This window comes from Artibeus jamaicensis, unplaced genomic scaffold (assembly GCF_021234435.1).
Source record: "Artibeus jamaicensis isolate MK-2021 breed Jamaican fruit bat unplaced genomic scaffold, CSHL_Jam_final scaffold_1964, whole genome shotgun sequence".
NCBI classification, from domain to species: domain Eukaryota; kingdom Metazoa; phylum Chordata; class Mammalia; order Chiroptera; family Phyllostomidae; genus Artibeus; species Artibeus jamaicensis.
In genome coordinates, this window is record NW_026522030.1 from 6,249,410 (window position 1) to 6,273,410 (window position 24,001).

Genomic DNA, 24,001 nt, shown 5'->3' on the forward strand with positions numbered 1-24,001 from the left:
ACCTGGACGATTTCTTTTGTTTAAAGAACCTTAAAGTTTGGGTGCCAAAACATCTTTTACTCTTTCCCTCTGGTCTTTATAGAGGTTGTATTACAACCATTTTTGGCACGTTAATTTTTTTGAGAGGCCTCCACATTTACAGGAGAAGAAGCTTGGGAGGACCAAACAGTCCTGAGTTTGAATTCCAGGTTCAGCACTGACTATGACCTTGAGCAGTTTCACTTCTATAAACCTCTGACCCACCATCTGGACAATGGGTTTATCACATCCTACTTGTGGAGTTGTCATGAGAGTTAAGACGTAAATAACAAAGCACTGTGCTGGGCACATGATAAGCACAGGGCAATGCTGGTCTCCTTTCTTCCAGCATCCCAAATCTAGGGAGAGATCAGTGTTCTTGGCTGAAGCCCAACTCCTTTAATAAAAGAGCTGCTAAGGTAGATAGTAGGTATGGTGAGGGTGCTTGCTGGCCCCTGTAAGAACATGGGAGAGGCAGCTTCAGCATTGAATTATAGCGTCATTTTCATTGTGCATTTTATGGGCTCATTATCTGTGAGCTGACAGTGAGATATCAACAACTGGAATTAAAGAAAATAGATGGTAGGTTTCTCACAGTCAGCTATGAATAATTCCTTCTTCTCATTCCCCTTATAAAACCAAGCTCCTTTCATTCGCTATTGTTTCCTCAACCAACACTGAAAACACAAACTTAACGACTTTTAAAAATGAAGAAAGAAGGAAACATTGACTGAATGCCTAACAAGTCTTCATTTTAGGTATTTACCGAATGCCTAGAATGTTTTAGTGTTTGCACTGAAATTGTTTGTGTAATTCAAAAAAATAGACTCGAGACATAAATGACAGAGCCTGACTCTATGCTGGGGATTAAGAAAAATCAAAGACCCTTTGTCTGAATGAATGAATGACCCTATCTAAATTGAATAATAAGTACACTTTGAATAAACTGTATAGAAATCTCTTGCAAACAGAAAGAAAATTACACTATTAAAATTTTCTTTCTTTTCATTGTGGTAAGAACATTTAGTATGAGATTTGCCCTCTGGACAAGTTTTTAAGTATACAATACAGTATTGTTAACTACAGGTACAATACTGTACGGCAAATCTCTAGAACTTAATCACCCTGATTAACTGAAGCTTTTTACCCTTGGGGGAGGGAATATCTGTTTGCCTGATTGTAACGGGGTCAATTAAGGCTTCTCATTAGGAAATGACCTATAAATGGGATTCTGAAGGGTGAGTAGGAGATTTTTAGATGGAGGACAAACCATTGTGGGAAGCAGAAGCTGAGGAACAGCCAGTGTGGAGGCCGGGAGGGGAGAAACCGCAGGCCTGGCTCTCAGAGCGCTGAGCAGCCTGCTGTTGGAGCTCCAGAACCAAAGGGCGGTCAGAGCAGGAGGTAAGGACCAGGGCAGGAGGAAGGCCACGCAGAGGAGACAAGGACAGGCAACCACAACTTTCCTTCCTGAATCCTTTCCATCAAAAACAACTTTTCATATGCTGGTGAGACCGTCATTGCCTCACCTTCTGGTGCCATAATTCTAATGGAGAAGTTATCGACCATCCAGAGTGTTGCCTAGTTAAAAAAGCAGAAGAAACTAAGTCGATGTTTTTTAAGTGAAGTAGCCCCTAAGCTTGTTTCTTCAACTTACGAAACAGTGATGATAATACTAACGACCACCTATGACGTGGCTGCTGTGTCCCAGACCCCCTGCCGGATGCTTTGTGAGCATTGTCTCCTTTACTTTGAAAAAAACCAACCCTACCAGGTCGCTGTCATACTTACAGCCTGTCAAACAGGAAATGGAGGCTCAGAAGAGACAGTAAGGTCGAGTGATCAATATTACACCTGACTGTACAGAGGTGGGTGGGGACGGCTGCCTATTTGCTCAGCCCTGGCACAGCCCCCTTGGTCTCTAAAACAGCTCTGTCCTCTGCTGGTCACAGGCTTGGATGCTCCCAGCCAGATGGAGGTGAGAGATGTCACAGACACCACAGCCCTGGTCACCTGGTTCAGGCCCCTGGCCGAGATCGATGGCCTCGAGCTCTCTTATGGGATCAAAGATGTGCCTGGTGACCGCACCACCATTGACCTCACGGCCGACGAGACCCAGTACTCCATCGGGAACCTGAAGCCTGACACCGAGTACGAGGTGACCCTCACCTCCCGCAGGGTCGACATGGCCAGCAACCCGGCCAAAGAGACCTTCACAACAGGTAAGGACACATCCATCCCCCTCTGCACCGGGGCGTCTTCCCAACTCCTTTTACAGCAAGAAAGTAGAAAGGGAATTTTCTTTCCTTTACATTTTATTTTCAAATATTGTACTGGTTGACTGATTAATTTTTCAGAGAAAAAATAGCCAAAGTAACCTTTCATAGCAATACACACACACACACGTTATATACACATATGTACAATATATACATATATGTGTATACACATATATTTGCATGCATAGAAGGTGCTGGTCTGACATTCTCAGATAAAAGTTCTAGTAAAAAAATTTTAAATACAATTTTTAATAATATAATATATGGAAAACATGAATGACAAAGATGCCTCCTAACCTCTTAGCCTATGGCGTCCTTTTTAATGTTCCAAAGTGTCGATCAGTCATTCGGTACATATTTTTTCAGAGCTCAGAAAGCACTATATGAGTTATTAGAAATGCACTGATGAACTCAACAGATCAGTTCTTACACTCACAGAACTAATTTCAAATTTGTTTCTGTGTAGTTTTTTTAAGCACAAAATCTGAGGAAAGCACAAGTGACTAAAGTATCACTTATATTAATAATGGGGAAAGGTACAAAATATGTCACATTTGTTTGGCTTGTGCATCAGCTATTGAGACAGGTATGTGGGCCCTTTTTTCTCCAATGGTGAGAACCTTTCATGTCTCAGCTTGAATTGCAAGACTCCCACTCTCCTGGAACCTGGTGTTTTCAATACAGATGTCCCTCCCTCTCCCGCACAGGGCTGGATGCTCCCAGGAACCTCCGCCGTGTGGCTCAGACTGACAGCAGCATCACCCTGGAATGGAGGAATGGCAAGGCGGCTATTGACAGCTACAGAATTAAGTACGCACCCATCTCTGGAGGTGACCACGCTGAGGTCGAAGTCCCAAGGAGCCAACAAGCCACAACCAAGACCACACTCACAGGTGAGCTCCACATCGCAGGCCCAGCCAGTCCCGGGACACGGCCCCATGGGGCAACCCTCCAGTGAGAGAACATGGTACAGTTCCCAGCAATTCCTCTCCCCGGGATGTCGGTTAGTCTTGAGAGTGTTCCAAACACTGAAAAATCATAGCCTCCGGGGGAGGGGGTGCATTTGTATGATCCTCTGAAAGTCTTTCCAAATTGAAGCAGAATTTCAACCTGTATGTTCTCTCTTAGGCCTGAGGCCAGGAACCGAATATGGGATTGGTGTGTCTGCTGTGAAGGGGGACGCAGAAAGCAATCCAGCCACCATCAACGCAGCCACAGGTGAGGCACACCTGGATTCCCACTGCACCCCTCCCCCCTGGGGTGGCACTAACAGACACGGGGCTCCAGTGGCGGAAAATCTGCTTTAAAAGAAACAGTAGACGCTCCAATGAGAAAGAAACCCCTAGGATCATCTAGCCCAGATGTCTAACTCTAAAGTAACGTGAGCACAGCACACCCGAACGATGCTGACGCTGCTCTCTCAGGAAACAGAGCAGCGGGTTTCTTTTTAGGAAAAATTGCAACCAGACTTTATAAGAAATCTACGAACTTTTTAAAGTTTGTAACTCATTCCATGTTTTTTTTAAATGCCATCGACTCATGCAAACACATCTGTAGAGTTTCTGTTAGAATACCCCTAAGTTATATTATGTACCCTGGTCGTACCAATCTTAAGTGGCAGGAGCCTAGGTTAAGTCAGAACTTGCTCTTACCCATTACATCCTGAGGCTCTGACTTCTGGGTAAGGATAGTGAAGAGCTACCTGATTTGAAGGCATTGCTTCTTTCTTCAAGGTTTTTTTTTTTTTTTTTCTGGAAAACTTGCGAAAAAGAAAACACTTTCCTCTCTATCTCTCTGCCAGCCTCCTCCTGACATACCCCTAAATATTGTGAAGAAAAGGGAGGCTGGAGCGCAAGGGGGAAATAACTCATGCCTCACTGAGCTTCCTCATTAAGCAGGCGCCAATGCTGAGCACTTACATATTCTTTTTGATTGTTTTATTTTAAGGTAATTGTAGATTCACGTGCTGTGAAATAATAGAGACCCCCTAAGCCCCTCCCCCAGTTTCTCCCAATGATAACCACTGTTTAATTATAAAACAATATCACCTCGCTGGTGTAGCTCAGTGGATTGAGTGCTGGCCTGTTAACCAAAGGGTCACCGGTTCGATTCCCAGCCTAGGGCACATGCCTGGGTTTCAGGCCAGGTCCCCAGTTGAGGGGTACACAAGAGGCAACTACACATTGATGTTTCTCTCCCTCTTTTTCTCCCTCTCTCTAAAGATAAATAAATAAAATCTTTAAAAAAAACTCTAACATTTAAAAAAAAAAACCCACAATATCACAACCACGAAACTGACGTTGATATATTCAGATGTCACCAGTTTTACACACACTCACCTGTGAGCGTGTATGAACTTCTATGCAGTTTTATCACATGTGGATTGTTGAATGCCCCGCTACAGTCACGCCCTGGAATCGTTCCACTGTTGGGATCTCTCTTCCTTTTTCATAGCCACGACCCCTCCCTCCCCGTCCCTAACCCTTGGCAATCACTGATCTGTTCTCTGTCTCTATAATGTCATTTCAAGAATGCTACATAAAAGAAATCATATGGTAGGCAACCTTTTGAGATTGACTTTCACTCAGCATAATTCTCTTGAGATCCATCCGAGTTGTTTTTGTATCAACAGCCAGTCCCTCACAAATGCTCTTAATTGAGCAGCATTTCGTGATATGGATGTACCACTACATTCTTTTCAGTCTTCCGTAAATCTGGTGAGGTAATGTACAGCGGCATTTACAAAGGCAAAAGCTGAGACCTAGTTAGGTGAGTCTCCTGAAGCCACCCGGCCGGTTCACTGGAGGACTTGGGGCTGCAGCCCAGAGCCAGCTGACTTTCAGTCCCAAAGCAGCCTGCCTCTCAGCCTGAAAGGGGTTCATTTCTGTGTCTTCCTCCCAGATATGGATGCACCCAAGGACCTGCGGGTTTCTGAAGCGACGGAGACCACCCTGACCCTGATCTGGAAGTCACCACTGGCCAAGTTTGACCATTACCGCCTCAACTACAGCCTTGCCTCAGGCCAGCCAATGGAGGTGCAGCTTCCCAGAGACACCACCTCCTATGTCCTGAGAGGCCTGGAACCTGGGCAGGAATATGCCATCCTCCTGAGAGCAGAGAAGGGCAGGCATAGGAGCAAACCCGCGCGGCTAAAGGCATCCACAGGTGAGGTCAGCCCCTGAGCACCTGAACAGACACTCTGTTGATTGAAGGGTTGGCAGACCCAGCTGCTAGGCCGTCTTCACACACAAACAACAGATGGGAAGTCCTGCCACTCTCTCTACTCACAAAGCCCCTTTGAAAGAGCCACTCACTTATCTTTTCCTTTAGTCCACTGACTAGGCAAAGTTCCCTTGCTGGGTAATCAATAGTCATTTTTAACTACTTCTCCCTAGGAAAACTGAAAGCATCGGGATTTCTGCTTGTTTTTGGTTCTTTTTTTTTCATTTTATTTTGTATACTGTGCAGAGTCTTTTAAATTGTTGTCCCCTGCCCCCCTTAGCCTAACAATTAATTTACATTTCATTTTATTTCTTTTCAAGATGACCGTGACATTGGTAATCATTTTTTTAATTGTTTTTCATTAAATGTTTCTGTTCCAGGTCTTTTGCTTTCCTCTAAGGTTACCGCAAATTTACACACAGTCCTTGGAGCCTTCCAAACTACCCTTCTCATTTTCTCTTTTCTCTTAGTCATTAAGAGGGAATTTCATTGTCCCATGATGGTTAATCTGGCCTCCAGTGTCCCTTCTGGCCCAATAATTCCATACTTTGTACCTGCTGCCACACTTCCTAAGTGTCAAAAATGAAAAATACATACATACATACATAAATCAGTTCTTCATATATGAAAAATATGCACATATAATTTTGGCCCCCATATATAAAAGATGTATAATTGGAAAATGTTAATTCTTCAGGGTTTGACAAATAATAGTCTGTAGTTTCAATTTAATTCTTTCTTGAGAACCCACTGAATACATTGTACTGTGCTGATATTTGAGGGACAAGTGGGTCACGTACTTGACATTGTCATGCTGGCTCCCATGGTCCTGCTCACGGACCTCAGGGAAGGCCAGACATTCAGAATGCGAGATGGAACTCAATCAAGGAAAGGGGGTGATTAGAAGAATCAGGAGCCATGAGAGAAAGTGTCATGGCAGAGATGTTACTCCAGCTGACTCTCCATAAACAGAAAAGAGGGTGTAATGGACAAGTTTGGAAATGCTTCTGAGTCTTTTCCAAAGACTCACAAGTACCTTCACCAGCATATTATATAAATCTCAAATAATAGTCACTTAAGCAAAAGTTGGCTTCCTCTCTCATAAAGTAAATCTGAGGTTCGGTGATTCAGGGATAGTTTCAAATTATCAGTGACTCCAGCCCCTTCTCTCTGTGTTTCTCCATTCTTGGCACCCATTCTCAAAGTCACCTCCATGTCGCAATATGGCTGCTGCAGTAGAGCCTTCACATCTGTGTTCTAGGCAGCATACAGGAGGAAAAAAAAAGAAGGAGCTACTAGACGAGTCTTTCTGGAAACCTCACCAATGACTTCACATTTTATCAGCCATTCTGAGATATAAGAAAGGTAGGCTTCTGGCTGAGCATGTTGCTGCCCACATGAAAATGTGGCTGTTTATAAGAAAGAGAAAGAGGGAGAAGGACTATTTGGCAGGCAAAAAGCAGCATCTTCAGAAAGCCTAAAGTGAGCTCTGGTGGTCTATTCTATGGATTGTGCATGGCTGCTTCCCTCCCAGCTCTGAGATGACCATCAAGGATCCTATGGAAAGGAAGCTTAACCACAGATGAGGGAGGGGCAGAATAAAACCAGGAAGGATTGAATTCATGGTAAAGAGGTGAATATTTCAGCTTGTTATAAGGTATCAAGGAATCAGAAACAAAGAACCAGAAAAACAAAAATAAGAAATTCCTCCTCCTCCTCTTCTTCCTTCTCCTCATCTCTTCCTCTTTCTCTTCTCTCTCTGTTTTCCCCTGAGTTTGACATATGCTGAATCATAGAGAGTTTCCTAGCTCCATTTAATCATATTACCCTGTAGCCACATTATCTCCTACCTCCAGTGGGGAAGCCCAGGCCTCAGCGGCTCAGAGAGATGAAAGCATCCAAGTGAAGGACAGGCTGAGACTACTTTGTCTCTGACTGCAAGTCTAGTTTGGCACCCCAGAGGCTTATGATTTCATCTCCCAGGCATGACTCCTTAACACTGTTTCACAGAAATCATGGTAGCTATGTAAAGACATCCTTCATTACAGAAGAAAAAAAAGGTACATAGTCCCTTTTATGGGTTCTTTACCCATTGTCTCCATAATATCTCTCTATTGCTTTCTGCATAGAATTATTTTATTTTATTAAAAGTGAGGTGGACATTTCTTTCCTTCTTCTGAATTCTGTCTTCCCAAGTCTCTTACATTTACTACCAGCCAACAATATACTACAGGTGTGCTCTGTGCTAAGTTCTGGGGACGCTAGAGCAATTAAGACAGGTTTGTGCTCTGAGGAAGTCATGATCTAATAAACAGAAAACAGGACACTCCACTTGCTGTAAGCGGGAGGCAGAGCGTGCAGCAGGAGCACAGAATGCCTTTGAGAATCAGGCCTAAAAGGGGAGTCAGCTTTTGGACAGACACAGAGAGGCAAACAGGACTGTGTTGTGGAATATGTAAAGAAATGGTAGTCCGGGCTGTTGGCCTGCATAAGCATGTGGGAAGGAAAAAGAAACAGGAAAAGTGGGAGTTCTTGGGTAGATGCGTTATGTGGTTCTGAGTCCTGAAATGTCAAAGGACTACAGGTTCAAACCTCAGAAGAAAGGGACTCCCAGTTCTGCATCGCTAGATTCTTAAAAGCAGAAGTCTGCAAAGTGCTGCTCATTGTCTGTGGGTTTTCCACAGAAGCTGTGGAATTGGCTCCCCCAAAGCATTTTTCCCAGGGAATTCCAGGGCTCTCGCTGTGGAATTGAGCCAAAGTGCAAACCTTTTCCTTGATGTGGCACCAAATTAAAAGTATGCATAACCTAGCTGCCACTCACACATGCAATAGGATCCAAAGACCCTACCACAGGCTGCACGACCCAGCAGACTCTGGCCCTTCCCATCTCTCTGACCCAGTTCCCACCATTCGTCCCCTTATTCATTTCCCTATTGTTACCTCAGCCTTCTCACTGTTCCTTAAGTGTGCCAAGCCTGCTCCTACCTTAGGGCCTTTACACATGCTCTTCTTGCTGCCTAGCTACCACTGTTCTCTTAGTTCTTCCCATGGCATCTTCCTCATTGCATTCAGCTCATGTGTTATATCAACACATGAGACTTTTCTGGCCACTGATATAAATGGTGCCCCCATCCTGATTTACCCCTCTATGCATTCCAGGTTTCCTCTTGACACTTACCTGGCCTGATATTATCCAGTAATTGGTTTATTTATCTATTGACTGGCTCCTACTGCCAACCAAAATGTGAGGACTCTGCCTCTATCTGAGGCAGGGCTCAGACACAGGCAAGCACAAGGCATGCACTTTATGAGCGTGTAGGGACTCAGTTGTTTAAGCAGCTAGGGAAAAGGTCAAAGCTTCTTCTTGAGTGTTTTGTTTCTTAAAAATAACCAGCTTAAAATAATAAATTTCCCCAAAAGGCATATTTTAAGGCAGCAAACTACTTACCACTTTATCCTCTACAAGATGTTGGGAATCTAAAGATTTAAAGTTGGCACAGCCGAAAATTCCTTCAGGTCAGCTGGTCAACCCACCATCAGCTCAGAAATGGGATTTCGAAATTCTGATTTCCCAGGCCCACTGACATTGTTTAGAGGGTAGATGCCAGTGCACAGCTGGAAGGAAAAGACAACAGCCTTTTCATAAAGAAATGCCAGGAAATTGAGCGTAGCACTATACAACAGAAACACTGGGCTTCCTGGGCAGTGAGCCCCCATGATGAAGTGTAGAGTCAGCAGTTACTATGGGGACCTCTTGGTCCCCACCTCAGCTCTTGTCTGCTGAATTTTTATTAATATCGGTATCTCTCTTTTTCTTATTCTTATCCCTCTTCCTTTAATGTATCTGTGGTTTTATTCATTGACAAATGAATACTTATCTGACTAGCACTGGTTTGGTGAAAAGGTTTGGGTGGGACACCAAGGGCACTGTCGTAGAAACAGTCGCAGCATCATTCACTGAGGAGAAACTTGATTTTAAACTTGAAAGTATAATCTTTCTTGATTCACAGACCTCCCTATTCAAAAGACAAAAAGATGGAAGAACAGCTAGGAATTTTGGTGGAAGTGCCCTTACCATGATTATTAATATTCACCGAGAAACATAACGTTAGGTGAAATTACTCTCCACTGCATGAGCAGATGAAGCAGGGTGTGGGGGAGGGGAGCATGGCATAATGCAGTGTGAGTGGCATATACAACACTGATTCAAGGAGAAAAGACGGCTCTCAACAGGAAGAGACATTGTCCCTGTGGGTCTCCTCTCCTCGCTCCATCCATCTTCCCTGCCACAGTTTAATAGATAATCTGTAACCCCCTCCTCCCTGCCCAATTAGGTCACTCTCATATCTCTTAGAGCCTGGTACCTGAAATTTCATCCATGGGAAAAAGAATGTTTTACGTCAGAATTAGAGAGAGAGCTTTAAAAGTTAGAGGAAAGAGTGACTTAATTCACATACAGGAGGAATCATTAATGTCAAGTAAGTTGTGGACCAGCAGTTTTGAAAGGAGGAGGAGAAAAAAAGAAGAAAATGGAATAAGAAGGAGAGTTTATGAGCCATTGGATCAATTTTTTAAGAGTTTGGTGAGGTTAGATGTGTCCCATGTCTTTATGCAAGAGGACTGCTAGGTTATTGTAAAGAGCATGCTCCTGAGTGTGTTTGTGCTGAAATCCCAAGGTCAATGACACAATTGTTATGTCTGGAGGCTAGTGCATTTAAGGATGGTTTGAGCAGCCATCAACAAGACATAAATGAACAGGCATGACTACATTCCAATAAAACCTGAATTCCATATATTTTCATACGTTTTGAAGTATTTATTCTTCTTTGGGTTTTTCCTCAACCACTTAAAAATATGAAAACTATTATCAGTGTACTCGTTACTGAAATAGGCAGCAGACCAGATTGGACCCTCAGATCATAGTTTGCAGACCCCTGTTCTAGATCAAACAACATTTGAAGGAGTGTATGCTGTGCCAATATTAAACAATTAGAAAGAACAGTCCCAACCAAGAATTTGGAAAAGTCTGAATTCAATATATTCTTGAAAAGAAACATTTTCCTCTATGAAAGGATATCTTCAATCCAATTGCAAACTCAGATTTTCAAGTTAGAAGCCTGCCTTAATGGACACAGAGCTCATTTAAAATTATTGAACAGTGTAAGGCATAGATAGAGGAGGGAAAATATCTTTTTAATGAACTCAAAGCAGTTCTTACTCTGTGGTTTACAAGATCCATTTCTAGAGAAAGTCCTTTCTTCCTAGGTCAAGCAAAGTCTCTATAAGCGCAGCCCTGGGCACATTGTAACTCTGAATTGTATACATTCAGACAAGAGAGTTGAGCTGCACTTCCTGGAACACAGGGCACATCCCATTTTAACCATTTCTCCTAGGGCCTCAGTCTTTCTGTCCAGAAAGGGGATGGTCTTCTACAGACACCCCGCCTTGCTCAGTTCAGCCTTACTTGTACTGTATTAATTGATTTCTCAGCTTCCTGAAGTGGTTTATGTAAACCAATCTGAACCCCGGAAACTGACAAAAATTCCAACACAAAGAGACAATAATATAGAGGAGATGAAGGAAGCATGAAAAGGCAGGACATCTAAGAGGAGCCAATTTTCTAAAAATACAGAAGGCTGGACAGCTCAGACCAAGAATCCAAGGAGTAACTGAAGAAATAAAGGAATAAAAGAGCAGTAATAACACAGACCACAGGTCAACAGGAAAATACCATTTCCCAAAGACAAGCCTGAATATGCAACAAGGCAAAATAAGTATTACATTGATGTTTCTGTTGTTTATTCGCAACAGCACCTTTCGGGGACATGATCGGGGGACACAGTCGGTGACACACAGCACTCAGGCCCCTGTGGCCTTTCGGCACTGGCAGCCAGGGTGCCATTTTGGGGTTCCCATGAAGCAAGCATTTTGAGGCATGGTTTAACTGACCCCATCTCTGTCATTATTCAGACCATACCCCTGAACTGGAAAACCTCACTGTGACAGAGATTGGCTGGGATGGCCTCAAACTCAACTGGACCACAGCTGACCAGGCCTATGAGCACTTTGTCATTCAGGTGCAGGAGGCCAACAAGGTGGAGGCAGCTCAGAACCTCACAGTGCCCGGCAGCCTGCGGGCTGTGGACATCCCGGGCCTCAAGGCCGCCACCCCTTACAGAGTCACCATCTACGGGGTGATCCGGGGCTATAGAACACCAGTGCTCTCTGCTGAGACCTCCACAGGTACCTCTTACCTTTCTGTCTATAGCTTCTGTTTTTTCCAACAGGACACTGCCCAAGGATAATTGGCTGCAACTTGCTTTTGAATGGACTTGTTCTGCCCCAGGTTATAGCGCAATGGTGTGTAAGAATGGGAGCCACGGCTCCAGGGGCAACTGCCACACTGACTCTGGTGTGGACAACACCCTTTGGAGTTCCACAGAGTCCAGCCTGGGGGTTCCACTCTCAGCCCCAAAGGCAAGGACCATCAGCTTCACAGACATGCTGCCCCCTTCTCAGGGGCATTAAGGCATTTTATTTAAAAGGAAAAAGTTAATTTCCTTATATACTGGAGGTTAGGGCTATTCTTTAATGAAATAAGATAACAAATCTTTTCCTACACCTTACCCCCTTTGCTCTATTTCACTCACAAATTTGGGGAGCTGCATGATACACTTTTATCTAAAGAAAGTCTCTTCTTTTTTAAGTCATATAATGCCTGTTCTTGTGTTACAGAGCCCCTGGATCTTGTGTGATTTGATTATTAAACTGGTTCTTTGTCCTTCTCCAGGGGAAATTCCCAGTTTGGGAGAGGTCACCGTGTCTGAGGTGGGCTGGAACACCCTCAAGCTCAACTGGAGTGCTCCGGAAGGAGCCTATGAGCAGTTTTTTATTCAGGTGCAGGAGACTGGCTCAGGAGAGGCAGTCCAGAACCTCACGGTCCCTGGAGGGCTGAGGTCCGTGGACCTGCCTGGGCTCAGAGCAGCCGCTCATTACAGCATCACCATCCGGGGGGTCACTCAGGACTTCAGCACAACCCCTCTCTCTGTTGAAGTCTTGACAGGTATTCTAAACTAACTCGTTAATTTGCTTCCTCCCATTGTCTCTGCTCAGGAGAGATCACAGCTCTTCCCTGCTCTAAACTGGGTTCAGCCCCTACTACCATGGGGAAAACCTGTGAATCACCCCTGCTTCTGCCGGAGTATCATATTCCTTATATGGCCAAGTCCGAGCTGTAGCATGGTAGCCTGTCCCATGGGAAATTCCACCTACTTTTCCTTTACAAAAGTGAGAGGTGACTTTTCTTTCAAAGCAAGTTTCAGTGATAATATTTAAGAAGTTGGAAAGCACAATTTATGAGTAGAAAAAAGTTTGAGCTCATTTTAAGAACATTACCAAAAGACTCCCCAAAGCCCCATTGGTATGTCAAAAATAGATATTGTGAACAATTCCTAGAACTCTCTTTTATCCCCAATGCCTGAAGAGAAAAACCCTGGCTTTAGTGCCGGCTTTTCGAGTGTGCTCAACAGCTGCTGTAAAGACATTATGCGTCTGTCACCAACACTCTGTGGACAGTTCATCCGAACCCTCGCCAAAATGCCATCCACTGTGCAACAGGCTTTTCTAGTAACTCAGCAACTCTATGTCCTTATGCAGAAGAGGTTCCAGACCTGGGAAACCTCACAGTGACTGAGGTTAGCTGGGATGCGCTCAGACTGCACTGGACCACCCCAGATGGGATCTATGAGCAGTTTGTCATTGAGATCCAGGAGGCTGGCCAGGCCAAAGAAGTTCACAGTCTCACCGTTCCTGGTAGCCTGAGCTCCGTGGAAATCCCAGGCCTCAGGGCTGGTACCCCTTACACAATCACCCTGCATGGCGAGGTCGGGGACCGCAGCACTCGACCCCTTGGTGTGGAGGTCACCACAGGTATATGACCCTCCTGTCTGACCGGAACTGTGACTGAGCCAGCCTATCTTTGCAACAGAGAAAACTCCCCATGTGGTAAAGCCTGTCTCGGTGTCGTTGAGAGGCAGCGTAGACATAAGCTGTAACTCAGGAAGGTCTGGGTTGGAATTCCACCTCACTGGTTAAATAATCGGGGGAGGGGGATCATTTCCCATCTCTGAGCCTGCTTTCCTCACCTTTTAATTGGAGATAAGCCCTCTACTGCAGAACACTGTCAGGAGCAGTAAATGAGATCACGAAAGTGCTAAGCAAAGTGCACATCCTCTAATAAATATTAACCAGCCTATACCTCAATTTGTCATACAGCAACATATCATAATAAAAGCGGCATAAATAATAGGGCTGTGGTACAAGAATAAGGTCAGAACTTTCTAGAGAACTCCGATTGTCCATGGCCTCAGTCATCCAGCTTATAGTCAGGTCTCCACAGAACAACCTTGGAAATGATCTAGTCATCTCCTAAAATTACCAAGTCTCTCTCTTCTCTAACAGCCACTCAGGGCAGGAACATTTCCCCAAAAGGACAACCACATTGACTCCCATGTTTTGGGGAAGGAGAAACAATTCGTCTCAATCTGTCCCCTGAAAATATGCTGCTCCATCTGTTACCAAAAACTCCATACTGGTCACGAGGTTTCTAGAAACTGCTTTCAAAGGAGCTATGGGAAAATGGGCTAGATATTTGCTAGGAAGGTTTTTATGCTGAGCCTTCAACTCATGATTTTTTCTAGACTACACAGTCTGTTTTGCTAACACCAACCAAATAATCTAATTTTAAAAACTGTTTTTCTTAGGCACATATAACACATATATTTAGTCTTTGTTACAAACTGCATGCAATTCCAGTAACAAGAAAGGTGACGTTACAGCCCCCCAAGCTGGCCAGGGTGTCCCTGTCCTATGTTTCCTAGAGTAGCTTCAAACCAAACAAATGTGAAAGGGGCCTTTGAGACCTATGTAATGTGGGTGCAGGATGCTAATGGTCTACATCTGTAGTTTGTGAACTTTTGCTTTTAGCTGCAGAACTCCTTTGTGCATCAAATTTTACAAGGAACCCCATTTGTGACAATTAAATGACCAGCTTTCTTCCTAGGTCTTGGTGAGCTAGGAAGGAAGGCTGGGGGTAGACCCGGCCCCAGACCCAGGGCCCCAACTCAGTTCTTCCAAAAAGATACCAGGTCTATGTGGAACACAGACTGAAAACAGTCCCTCTAAATGGACAAGTTTGCTCAGACTCTCACAGTAAAATTCCTGCAGTTATTTTCATTTCTAACTTGGAATCCACAGCCACTTCCACTTAAAAAAGAGAGACTGAGAGAATTCATTTAACCTTGAAAAGCAGGGGCTTTTTTTCATATTTAAATCTAAACTTTCTAAATAAGCAATGATAACTACATTAAATTCCTTTCATACATTGTAGAAAAATAAATAGCAGTTTCCACTCTGCACCATTTGCCAAACAATAATCACTTTGAAGTTAGAGCGGGCCCTTACTTCCCACAAAAGGCCTTGCTTAGTGCTGCAGACATTCTTCATTCAGACACAAAGTACTAGCAGAAGACAGTGGAAGTGAAAGAACTGGTCTAAGAATCCAGTACAGACCCTCTCATCAATGAAAGTTGAGAAAAGTCCAGAGAGAAAAGACCAGACTTGTCCAAACCTGAAGCTTTATAAACCCCATCAGATAGCACGTGGCCAGCAAGGAGATGATCTCTTCAAGGTCAACTAATGGAATGAAGCAAGGAATTCTCTCCAATATAACCAAGAATTTGCAACGGGAAACACTGTTAACCAACCTGAAGGGAGCTGTTTGCCTGTGTGTGTCTAAGCCCATTGGGACGCAAATGGGGGGTTTCAGCAAAGAAAGTCAAGGTTTATTTAAGGAAACAACACAGAGTCTATGAGCTAATGCTCTAAAACCGGGCTCCCCATGGCTTGTGGGGGATGGATTATGCAGGGGGATCATCAATCATAGTGACTAAGGGAATCAGGGCTGTGGGCTCTACTGATTGCTCAGGGCCCGGGTAGGGAGTAGGTGATCAGTGCGTTGGGTGCTGATGTCAGCTGTGGCGTTGTTCTGTCTGACTTCAAAAGGATGTGGGCAGTAGGGCTGTTCCACCTTCACGGGTCTGGAGCTGACACAAAACCGAGGTCAAGATGTTATCTTGAGCAGAAACACTGTTCTCCTGATCAACAAACCTGAGGCTTTGTTCTTTAAGGAAGTCTGACGCTGACCAGAACCTAACTGTCCTGAGGGCTGAAGGAGAAGGGACTGAATGGGCAGTATGTGCAGAGGAGGAAGATTGGTCAAAAGGCAAATGAGTCATAGTGCTATTAGACAGGGTAAAGCTGGCTTGAATTAAGGAAAAAGTCACAATAAAGAAACAAAGTTCCCGTGCAGTTACATCAAAACAACAATGTGTTTGTTAGGCTGTCACTTACTTACCAGGCACTCGGTATGTGTCAGGTAGGATGCTCAGAGGTTGATAAATTAGCATCAGTTAATCATCACATAATCCAACGAAATGGTACAGTCAGCTCCTTTTAAAGGTGGGAAAAGTGAGGCTCAGAGATGAGTCGGTGACATGCCACGATTACGCAGCTAGCAAACATCAGTGCTGGAATTCCAACTGAGGCCCAGCTGCCTCCAAAGCCTGCACTGCTAACCAGTCCTACCTCCTTTAGCCCAACCCAGAGTCCCACCTTTTCCAATTGTCCTTTAAGCTCTGGCTGTGCCTGCTCAGAGACAAAGAGGTCAGTTGTGCAATGGTCCAGGTGGCATTGTCATCTCAGGGACGGGCAGTACAGATTTTCAACCCATGAAACAAAAAGCCGTGGCCAGGCACCACAGTTCTATTTGGAAATACCCAGAGACCAAGAATGACCACACACACACACGCAATTCTCTCACCCCTTTCTCTCTTCACTGGGCTGTGGGACGTTTGGTTTCTTCATGTTTGGTTTACAGAACTGACAAATACCTCTCTGTCCTTCTTCAGAGGAGCTTCCCCTGCTGGGAGACTTAGCCGTGACTGAGGTTGGCTGGGATGGCCTCAAACTCAACTGGACTACAGCTGACCAGGCCTATGAGCACTTTGTCATTCAGGTGCAGGAGGCCAACAAAGTGGAGGCAGCTCAGAACCTCACAGTGCCTGGCAGCCTGCGGGCTGTGGACATCCCGGGCCTCAAGGCCGCCACCCCTTATAGAGTCACCATCTACGGGGTGATCCGGGGCTATAGAACACCAGTGCTCTCTGCTGAGGCCTCCACAGGTACCTTCCTCCCCACATAGATGCCCTCCCCCCAGGTCCCTGCTTTCTCTCCAAGAAATCAGGGAGTCAGCTTCTCTCCAGGTCTGAATTTTTCCATGTGCCCGATAGCTGCTGGCTGTGCATGGTCAGGACCTCCCTGTGGGCTGTGCCTTGGTCCCGATGCCTTTGCCATCTCAAGAATGAGCAGTACAGGTGTTACCTTTTCTGAGCTTCAGCATCCAGCCTCTCCCAGACTTTATCTGCCTAATTCTACAACTCCATCTCTCATCTCTAAGGAATGATGCCTTTCTGTTTTAGAAGACGGCCTGAAAGTTTTAATTCTCCTTTCTAGCACTCGGATAGAACTGAAAGCCAACCCTTCCCCTGTGTAAGTGCTGGTGGAGCACAGATTGTTTACTTCAGGAAGTCTTTCTGCTGGTTGGAAATGGCACTTTTCTATCCTGAACACCTCAGGGGTAGGAGCACTGTCATTCTTGCATTTAAAAAAAAAGCTTTAATTCAAATGTTTCTTTAAAATGCACGGAGTAAAATAAGGCAACTGAATTACTCTCTGCTGGGCAATTCTCTCAGTTACTGAGTCATTGTTAGAACACCAGATTAGCAAATAGCTAGAGAAACAAGGGAGGGAAAACAATATCACACAATTATGACTGGAGAGGGTACCAAAGAAAAAGCCATTCATTAACAGAAGTACATGCAGCAGCATTTGAAGCAAGGAATGTCCCGGGCTGTGAATGCCAGAGATCCAATGCCCGTTTTGCTCTTTTAATTGCGAGTTGCTCCCTGGCATGGTGGCCTTTGGATGGCACATTCCCAGCTCAGACCCAGGACAGTAACTTGTAATTTACTCATCCCTCTGCAGAGGGACAAGGCATTTGGTGTTTCCCTGGGAGACTGCAAAAGAGAGCAGCCTTGCAGCGCTGTCTGCCATTGTCCATCTTCCTAGGGGCCACCATTGGCTTGAAGATCAATAGAGGATGTATTGTTTGGTTCTGCATATGCCTACCCCATATTTAGGTAATTATTGCAACTAAACTTTCATGCAAACCTATATGTCCTAGCTGGTTCTACCAAAAACATAGCTCCACTTTTTAGCTTCAATCATTTCAGTACCTCACACTAAGATAAACATACTGCACAGGCAACCGCTGAATGAATGGGGACCCCGAATGCCTCACAAGTGCCCCTGAGGCTGTTCTGGATGTAGTTGGGGCTCATTCCATCTCAAATCCACAAACCATCCCTTCTCAGAAGACAGGGAAATCACCCTCCACTTCTGATCTTTCCTGCAGATCTTATGGTTTGGGTGTTCTTAGTAGTTTTATGGGTTTTTTTTTTTCCATTTTACTAATAGCAACATTCTTGCTTCTGATGCGTCAGTATGAGGGGAGGAAGGGCCATAATCCCATCTGATCTGCATTTCACTGAATCCGTTGGGACAGGAAGGCTTTCTCTTTCCTTGCCAGAGTGAGAGAGAGATGGTATTAGCTTTTCAAACCCTGCTTCTGCCTGTCCTCTGCATGTATTCTTCCTGTTGCTCAGAAAAGCTTGGGTAGGACCATCTCCAAGGCAAAATGTCACTTCTTGGCTGAACGGGGGCACTTGACTGCCTCGTCCTGGCTCAGCTCTGCTGGTTGGCAACGCAAATACTAGCCTTCTTGGCCCACAGAGAAAGCAGTTAAGAGAGGACAAGCTATTTTAACAGAATATGAGAATGGCTGGCCCTTGTCAGAAGTTTACAGAAAATATCAAGAATTACACTGACAAGTTGCCAATTTCTTTCAAGTCACAAAATCAGAAGCCTGCAGGTACCACCTTGGGAGGGTACTGGCATCAGAATTATTTAGTTTTCATTTGAATAGATGGGAGCTCCCTCAAGGCAAAAGATGCCTGTAGGAGCAAGCCAAGTAATCTTGGTCTATTGAGTGCAATTCAGGAGTCTGGAAGCTGCCAGAACTCATATCTTTTGACTGGTGGCCAGCGTCCTCGAGGCGGGGCTCCCAGAAGCATCTGGATCAGGCACAGCCAGTCCAGCCGCCGTCACTCAGCATGTCTTCTCACTCGCTGGTCTCAGCCAGCCTGGTCCTGTGGGGCACCTCCTGGGCAGGGCAATCCAACTGCTGTACCCCCCTTTCTGTGTTTTTCTTTTAACAAACTTCCTCCCTCAGCAGCACTGATTAATAACACTGTTTCATTTCGCCATAACTCTCAGGTACCAGATCTTTCTCCCCAACTACAGTTAGTTCTATTAACAACTTCAACCTTAAACCCGGCCGAATGATTGACTCAGGTTTACTTGTTTCTTCTCCCCTATCCATTGTTTTTTTCAGCCAAAGAACCTGAAGTTGGAAACTTAAATGTTTCTGACATAACCTCTGAGAGCTTCAATCTCTCCTGGACAGCTACCGATGGAGCCTTCGAGACCTTTACCATTGAAATTATTGATTCCAATAGGTTATTGGAGACGACACAATACAGAATCTCTGGTGCTAAACGAACTGCCCACATCTCAGGGCTACGCCCTAGTAATGATTTTATTGTCTACCTCTCTGGACTTGCTCCCAGCATCCGGACCAAAACCATCAATATCACAGCCACCACAGGTACACATGCATCCTCCCACTTCTAATGCCCTCTCTCTCCAGGGTCTTCCTTGCAGGGTGAAGCCACTCCTTCTCGCCCGCCGAAGCAAGGCCCCAGTGCAGTAACTCCTCTGCAGCACTATTTACATACCTCTTCTCCAACAGCGGCCCAGGTGGTGGATCTCCACAAAGACCCTTGCCTGATTTCTCACTGACCAGGACATGTGCAGCATTAAGTGCAGTTTGGTCCAGATTGCCACATAGAATCTAGAGAAAAGAACCCTCCCTTCAGGAACAACAACAAAAGGCCATAAGCCATAAGGAGCATTCTCCCTGAGTTAGAAAGACATCACATCAATCAAAGAGGCCTCAAAAGTCGTATTTTTTGTTATCCTAGTATTTTTGTCTTCCTAGTGCCTTTGACCTCTTAATACCCAAATATCCTGATGATCTCATGAAATCATGTTGGTGCTTCTTTGTTTTCAATTATTCAGAAACCAATAAAAAGAGCACATCCCTCATCAGATGAGTGCAGAAGGGAACCATGCCGCCCAGGACACCCCAATTCCAATGCCACCTTCAAAAGAAAAGACCAGAACATGTTTTGCCCCCAGGACAGTGAGTGTTAGATGGTAAACACAGAAATAAAATAGTCACATTCAAACAAGGAGCTTGGTTAGCAGAAGGATAAATGGCTGTCACTTTAAATGTGTAGTACCTGTGACACACACCCTACGGCAGATGTTCGGTGGCATGCTACAGAAAGGAATGTTCTGTAGGGATTTAGAAACGAGAGCCTTTTCCATTCAAAATGACCTTCTTAGCACATTTGGGACAATGCCTCCTCTTGACAGATAAAGTAAGACATCACAAACTGAAAAAAAAACAGTTATGGAATAAACAAGAGAGAATTTCTTCTTACAGTTCGCACTCTCGTATTCTGGGGAATTCAAGAAAAGGATGGACATTGGAGCAGCAAAGTTATCTATTATATCCATCACCCGAGGCTGAGGGAGGGACTGTCTTCATTCTTCATTATCAGGGCAGTCCACACAGAAGTCTGAGGGCCAGCATTCTCTGGTTCTCATCTCAGCCACTTTAAAATACAACAAAGCCGAGGGAAGAAAATTAGTCAACCCTATCTATTTGTTTCTGATGGCTCAGATCTGTTCCAACAAAGGACAAGTTCCCTTACCAGAGGGTAAAGTCTAAAACTTTATGGATTTAGTCTTATGTGCTTTGATTTTGAACTTATGATGGTGTTTTAAATTGACACACTTCCTTTTTTTTCTTATCCTTGCTTTAGTAGCTGAACCTCTCCTTAGCCACCTCACTATCTCAAATGTGACCTGGGACAGTGTGTCCATCTCATGGAAAGCTCGGGAGTCTGTCTTTGATAGATTTCTTGTAGAGGTTAGGAATTCTGACCACCTCCAGGAGACAATGGTGCATTCCGTGTGCCTGCAGCGTCTCGTGGTTCTGTCATCACCAACCTCAAAGCTTCTTCTAATTACACTGCCCACCTTCACGGGCTGATGGGCGGGCAGCGCTCTCAGACCCTGATGGTCCAGACAACCACAGGTATTTCCCATGAAGGGGTCTTCATTCTCCATCCAACTTCCTTTGAGGAGCATTCCAAAAATTCACTCACTCCTTATTTTTTGTCCTCTTAGTTCCTCCAGATCTCTCTCAAGTTTTATAGAGCCACCCAAATCAGAGCTTTAGAAATGTTTTTAAAAAATACTCTCACCCCAAATTAAGTAACTTCAGTGTCAACCTCTTCTTCCTAAATACTCATCCACATCTGGAGTTACTCTGTTTGTGTTATCCTGACTTGCTTTGGGTGAATTTCTAAACCATCCTTTCATCTGATCTTCAGTAATTGTTTCCAGTTCCTCTCATTATCATCTGCCTGCAGTCTTTCTAATCAAAGTTTACCCCCATCACATTCAAAGAGGTGTATGCATGCTGGTTCGGGTTCCTTAGTCAGAATGCTCAACACTCTCTTCCCCTCCACAAAGATTTTAAAAGTGGGCCACTAACATGTACAGAAAAGACCCTAAAACGCACCCCATGAACCACATGGGAGGACCTAGTGGTCTCATCTGGTCCTTGAGACTTTCATTTGCCTGCATTCCCTACCAAGAGACTGCTCTTCTATGACAGTTACCCTATTAAGCATGTTTTGGCAACCACTGAAATCTTTCACAAAGGTTTAGAGTCTTCCTTTCATCCATCATCTTGTCCAAATCTTGGTGCATGTGGTGAATATCCAGAGCATTACATTTTTGAGAAAATGTCTGTCTTTCCTGGAAGCAGGCAGCATGTCAAGAAATTGTTTCCAAAGGCTAGAAGTGGTAGGAGAAAAAAAGTCCCTAGCTTTCATGGAACACTAAGTACCATTCTCTTTCCGAGTTGTTTCTTGCATCTCACTTTTCAGCTTGGTTGCACCCTTTGGGAGACAGAGAGCTGACAGTCAGCCCAGCCTTGAGTAGCCAGGGCTTAGCCACCATGGTGAATGTGTCGGCACCACTGGTTTCTGTCTGGTAGCATGAAAAGAGCCCTAACACGCATCCTTAACTCAGGAGATTGCTTCCACAGCCAACAACAGGACAAACAGAGTCTCATTTGGAGGATTTTACCTTTTGTGGGGTTGAGGTAATTTGCCACTGCTGTGGCTAAAAATTATACCATCCAACTGACTGCTAAGTAGGGAAATCCCATGCCATTATTTAGAGCTATAGTCTGCTTCTGAGCCAGATCTTTTTTGTCCTGAGAGACTTTATGGCATTGGGTTATGCGGTGCAATCATCCAGCTGAAGTTTATCCAAATGAGTCCTTTCCTTCCTGCAAGTACCGTAGCTGCCGCAAAACAACCCCTGAGTCCCGGGGTGGATTAGTCTGCTTCCTCCCAACCCCAAATCCTCATCCTCATATCTCAGCCCTCCAGGACTCTTGCCTCTCTCTAAAATACAGTCTGGGTTGAACTTACTTTAATGTTCGTGGTTTTTGGCAAATGTGCATGTGGGAAGCCAGATCACATTGTACATCTCCATTGAAAGGAGCAGCATAGCCCCCCTCCCCCCTTTAAAAACAAGTTGCTCTCATCACCAATTGTCTAGACTTCAAGGGACGAGAGAAATTTAACTTTCATGGAACCATCCATCTTTCCAAATTACCCGATAGGTGAATTTCCTAATCAGAAAACTGCAACACCAAACTTCAAGTTTTTCTGTCATGTGTGCACACACCAGGTGTTTTTTTAATGAAAGCCATTTTCACATTTACAGCATCAGCAGTGAGATGTTGGTTTTCCTAATGCATATACATTTGGGTTTCTAAATACTATCAAGAATTTGTTTTATATGGGTATTAGCCTTTAATTGGTGCAATCCAAATAGATATCAAGAAGACTAAGTATGGAAATCTCAGAGTAAATTTTCTAAGGTGCTTAGTGGCACAGTCACTCCTTGAGATGTTCAAAAATATTCCTCAGATAGGGCATCCATTGATCAATCTATGCAATGCTGGGCTAAATAAAACTAAATAGGTTTCTTTATAGGAACCAGCATTTCCGAGTCTCTAAAATGCTAGTCTGCTCTGTGAATCTCTAGGGTGAGAGACAGTCTTCCATGTTTACCACACATGCTTCAACATGAAGCTGTCTTTTCTTTGAACATCTTATGGAGCTAAGGCCTCACTGTGAACCTTAGAGAATGTACCCTGAATGCCCTTTGCATTAATCCTGCTGCTCTCATAGCTTGTTTACTCTTCTTCATACATGACTAGCACATGGTCATGTCTACGCTTAAAAAGAATGCAAATCTATGCCTGCAGACAAAGCAATGGAATTGGTTTACCTCCAATTACCTTTCAGCAACTAATTGGAGAGATTGATACTTTCATGTTCTATGGCTACATTCTGGAGAGATCCACGCTGCTTCCTCTAATAATGTCTTTCTCTCTTTCTCTCTCTCTCTCTCTGCCTATGTTCCTTCTTCTTCAGAGCCAGAGCCACAGTTGGGCGTGCTAATCTTTAGCAATATTACTTCTGACAGCTTCAACGTGTCATGGACCATTCAAGCTGGGACTCTTGCACAGATTGTTATCAATGTTAGCGATTCTCATTCGCTGCATGAGCCCCAGCAATTCACAGTCTCAGGAGACGCACAGCATGCTCACATCACCGGCTTGGTGGAGAACACTGGCTATGACGTTAGTGTGACAGGGACCACCGGGGCTGGGGACCCCACCAGACCCCTCACTGCCTTTGTCATGACAGGTACTCTTTCAAAGGTTCTCCTTTGCCTGTTTAGAATTCTGAGATGGGAAAAGGGGGAAAAGGTGACAGACATTCTAAAGAGAAATATATTTTGAACCCAAAATATAGTCTTCACTCCATATATAAAGTTCTAAGTGAAGAGAGAGCAGACAATACTGCAAAGAGTGAAATTCCACAGCCACTCTTAGGAAGCTGACACAATGTGGTCACGTGTTGTATAAACCTTGCATGTTTCTATGCTCAGTTTTATAGACTGTCCGACTCACAGTTTGGAGAGTCTGGCTAAAGAGGGAGTTCTAAGTTCACAATGACCTAGAGTAGGAATTTTGTCCATAAATCCTGCTATGTAAGTCAGTCAGTCCATAAACTACATGCCCCAGT

The 24,001-nt window shown here is 44.5% G+C and overlaps 1 protein-coding gene across 8 annotated transcripts in view; it reads left to right on the top strand.

The window, feature by feature from the left end:
• Window positions 1-24,001, top strand: part of TNC (tenascin C) — a 95,510-nt gene that overhangs the window by 44,263 nt on the left and 27,246 nt on the right. For 3 of the 8 annotated variants that reach the window (XM_053656480.1, XM_037139457.2, XM_053656483.1), the window contains exons 7-15: window positions 1,968-2,237; window positions 3,002-3,187; window positions 3,423-3,512; window positions 5,196-5,459; window positions 11,487-11,759; window positions 12,307-12,579; window positions 13,173-13,445; window positions 16,484-16,756; window positions 19,087-19,359. In XM_053656480.1, the coding sequence (XP_053512455.1) occupies window positions 1,968-2,237; window positions 3,002-3,187; window positions 3,423-3,512; window positions 5,196-5,459; window positions 11,487-11,759; window positions 12,307-12,579; window positions 13,173-13,445; window positions 16,484-16,756; window positions 19,087-19,359 (2,175 nt within the window). Of the gene's footprint in view, window positions 1-1,967; window positions 2,238-3,001; window positions 3,188-3,422; window positions 3,513-5,195; window positions 5,460-11,486; window positions 11,760-12,306; window positions 12,580-13,172; window positions 13,446-16,483; window positions 16,757-19,086; window positions 19,360-23,344; window positions 23,621-24,001 lie in introns of all 8 variants that reach the window. The other 5 variants (XM_053656478.1, XM_053656479.1, XM_053656482.1 and 2 more) reach the window with 3 other exon arrangements.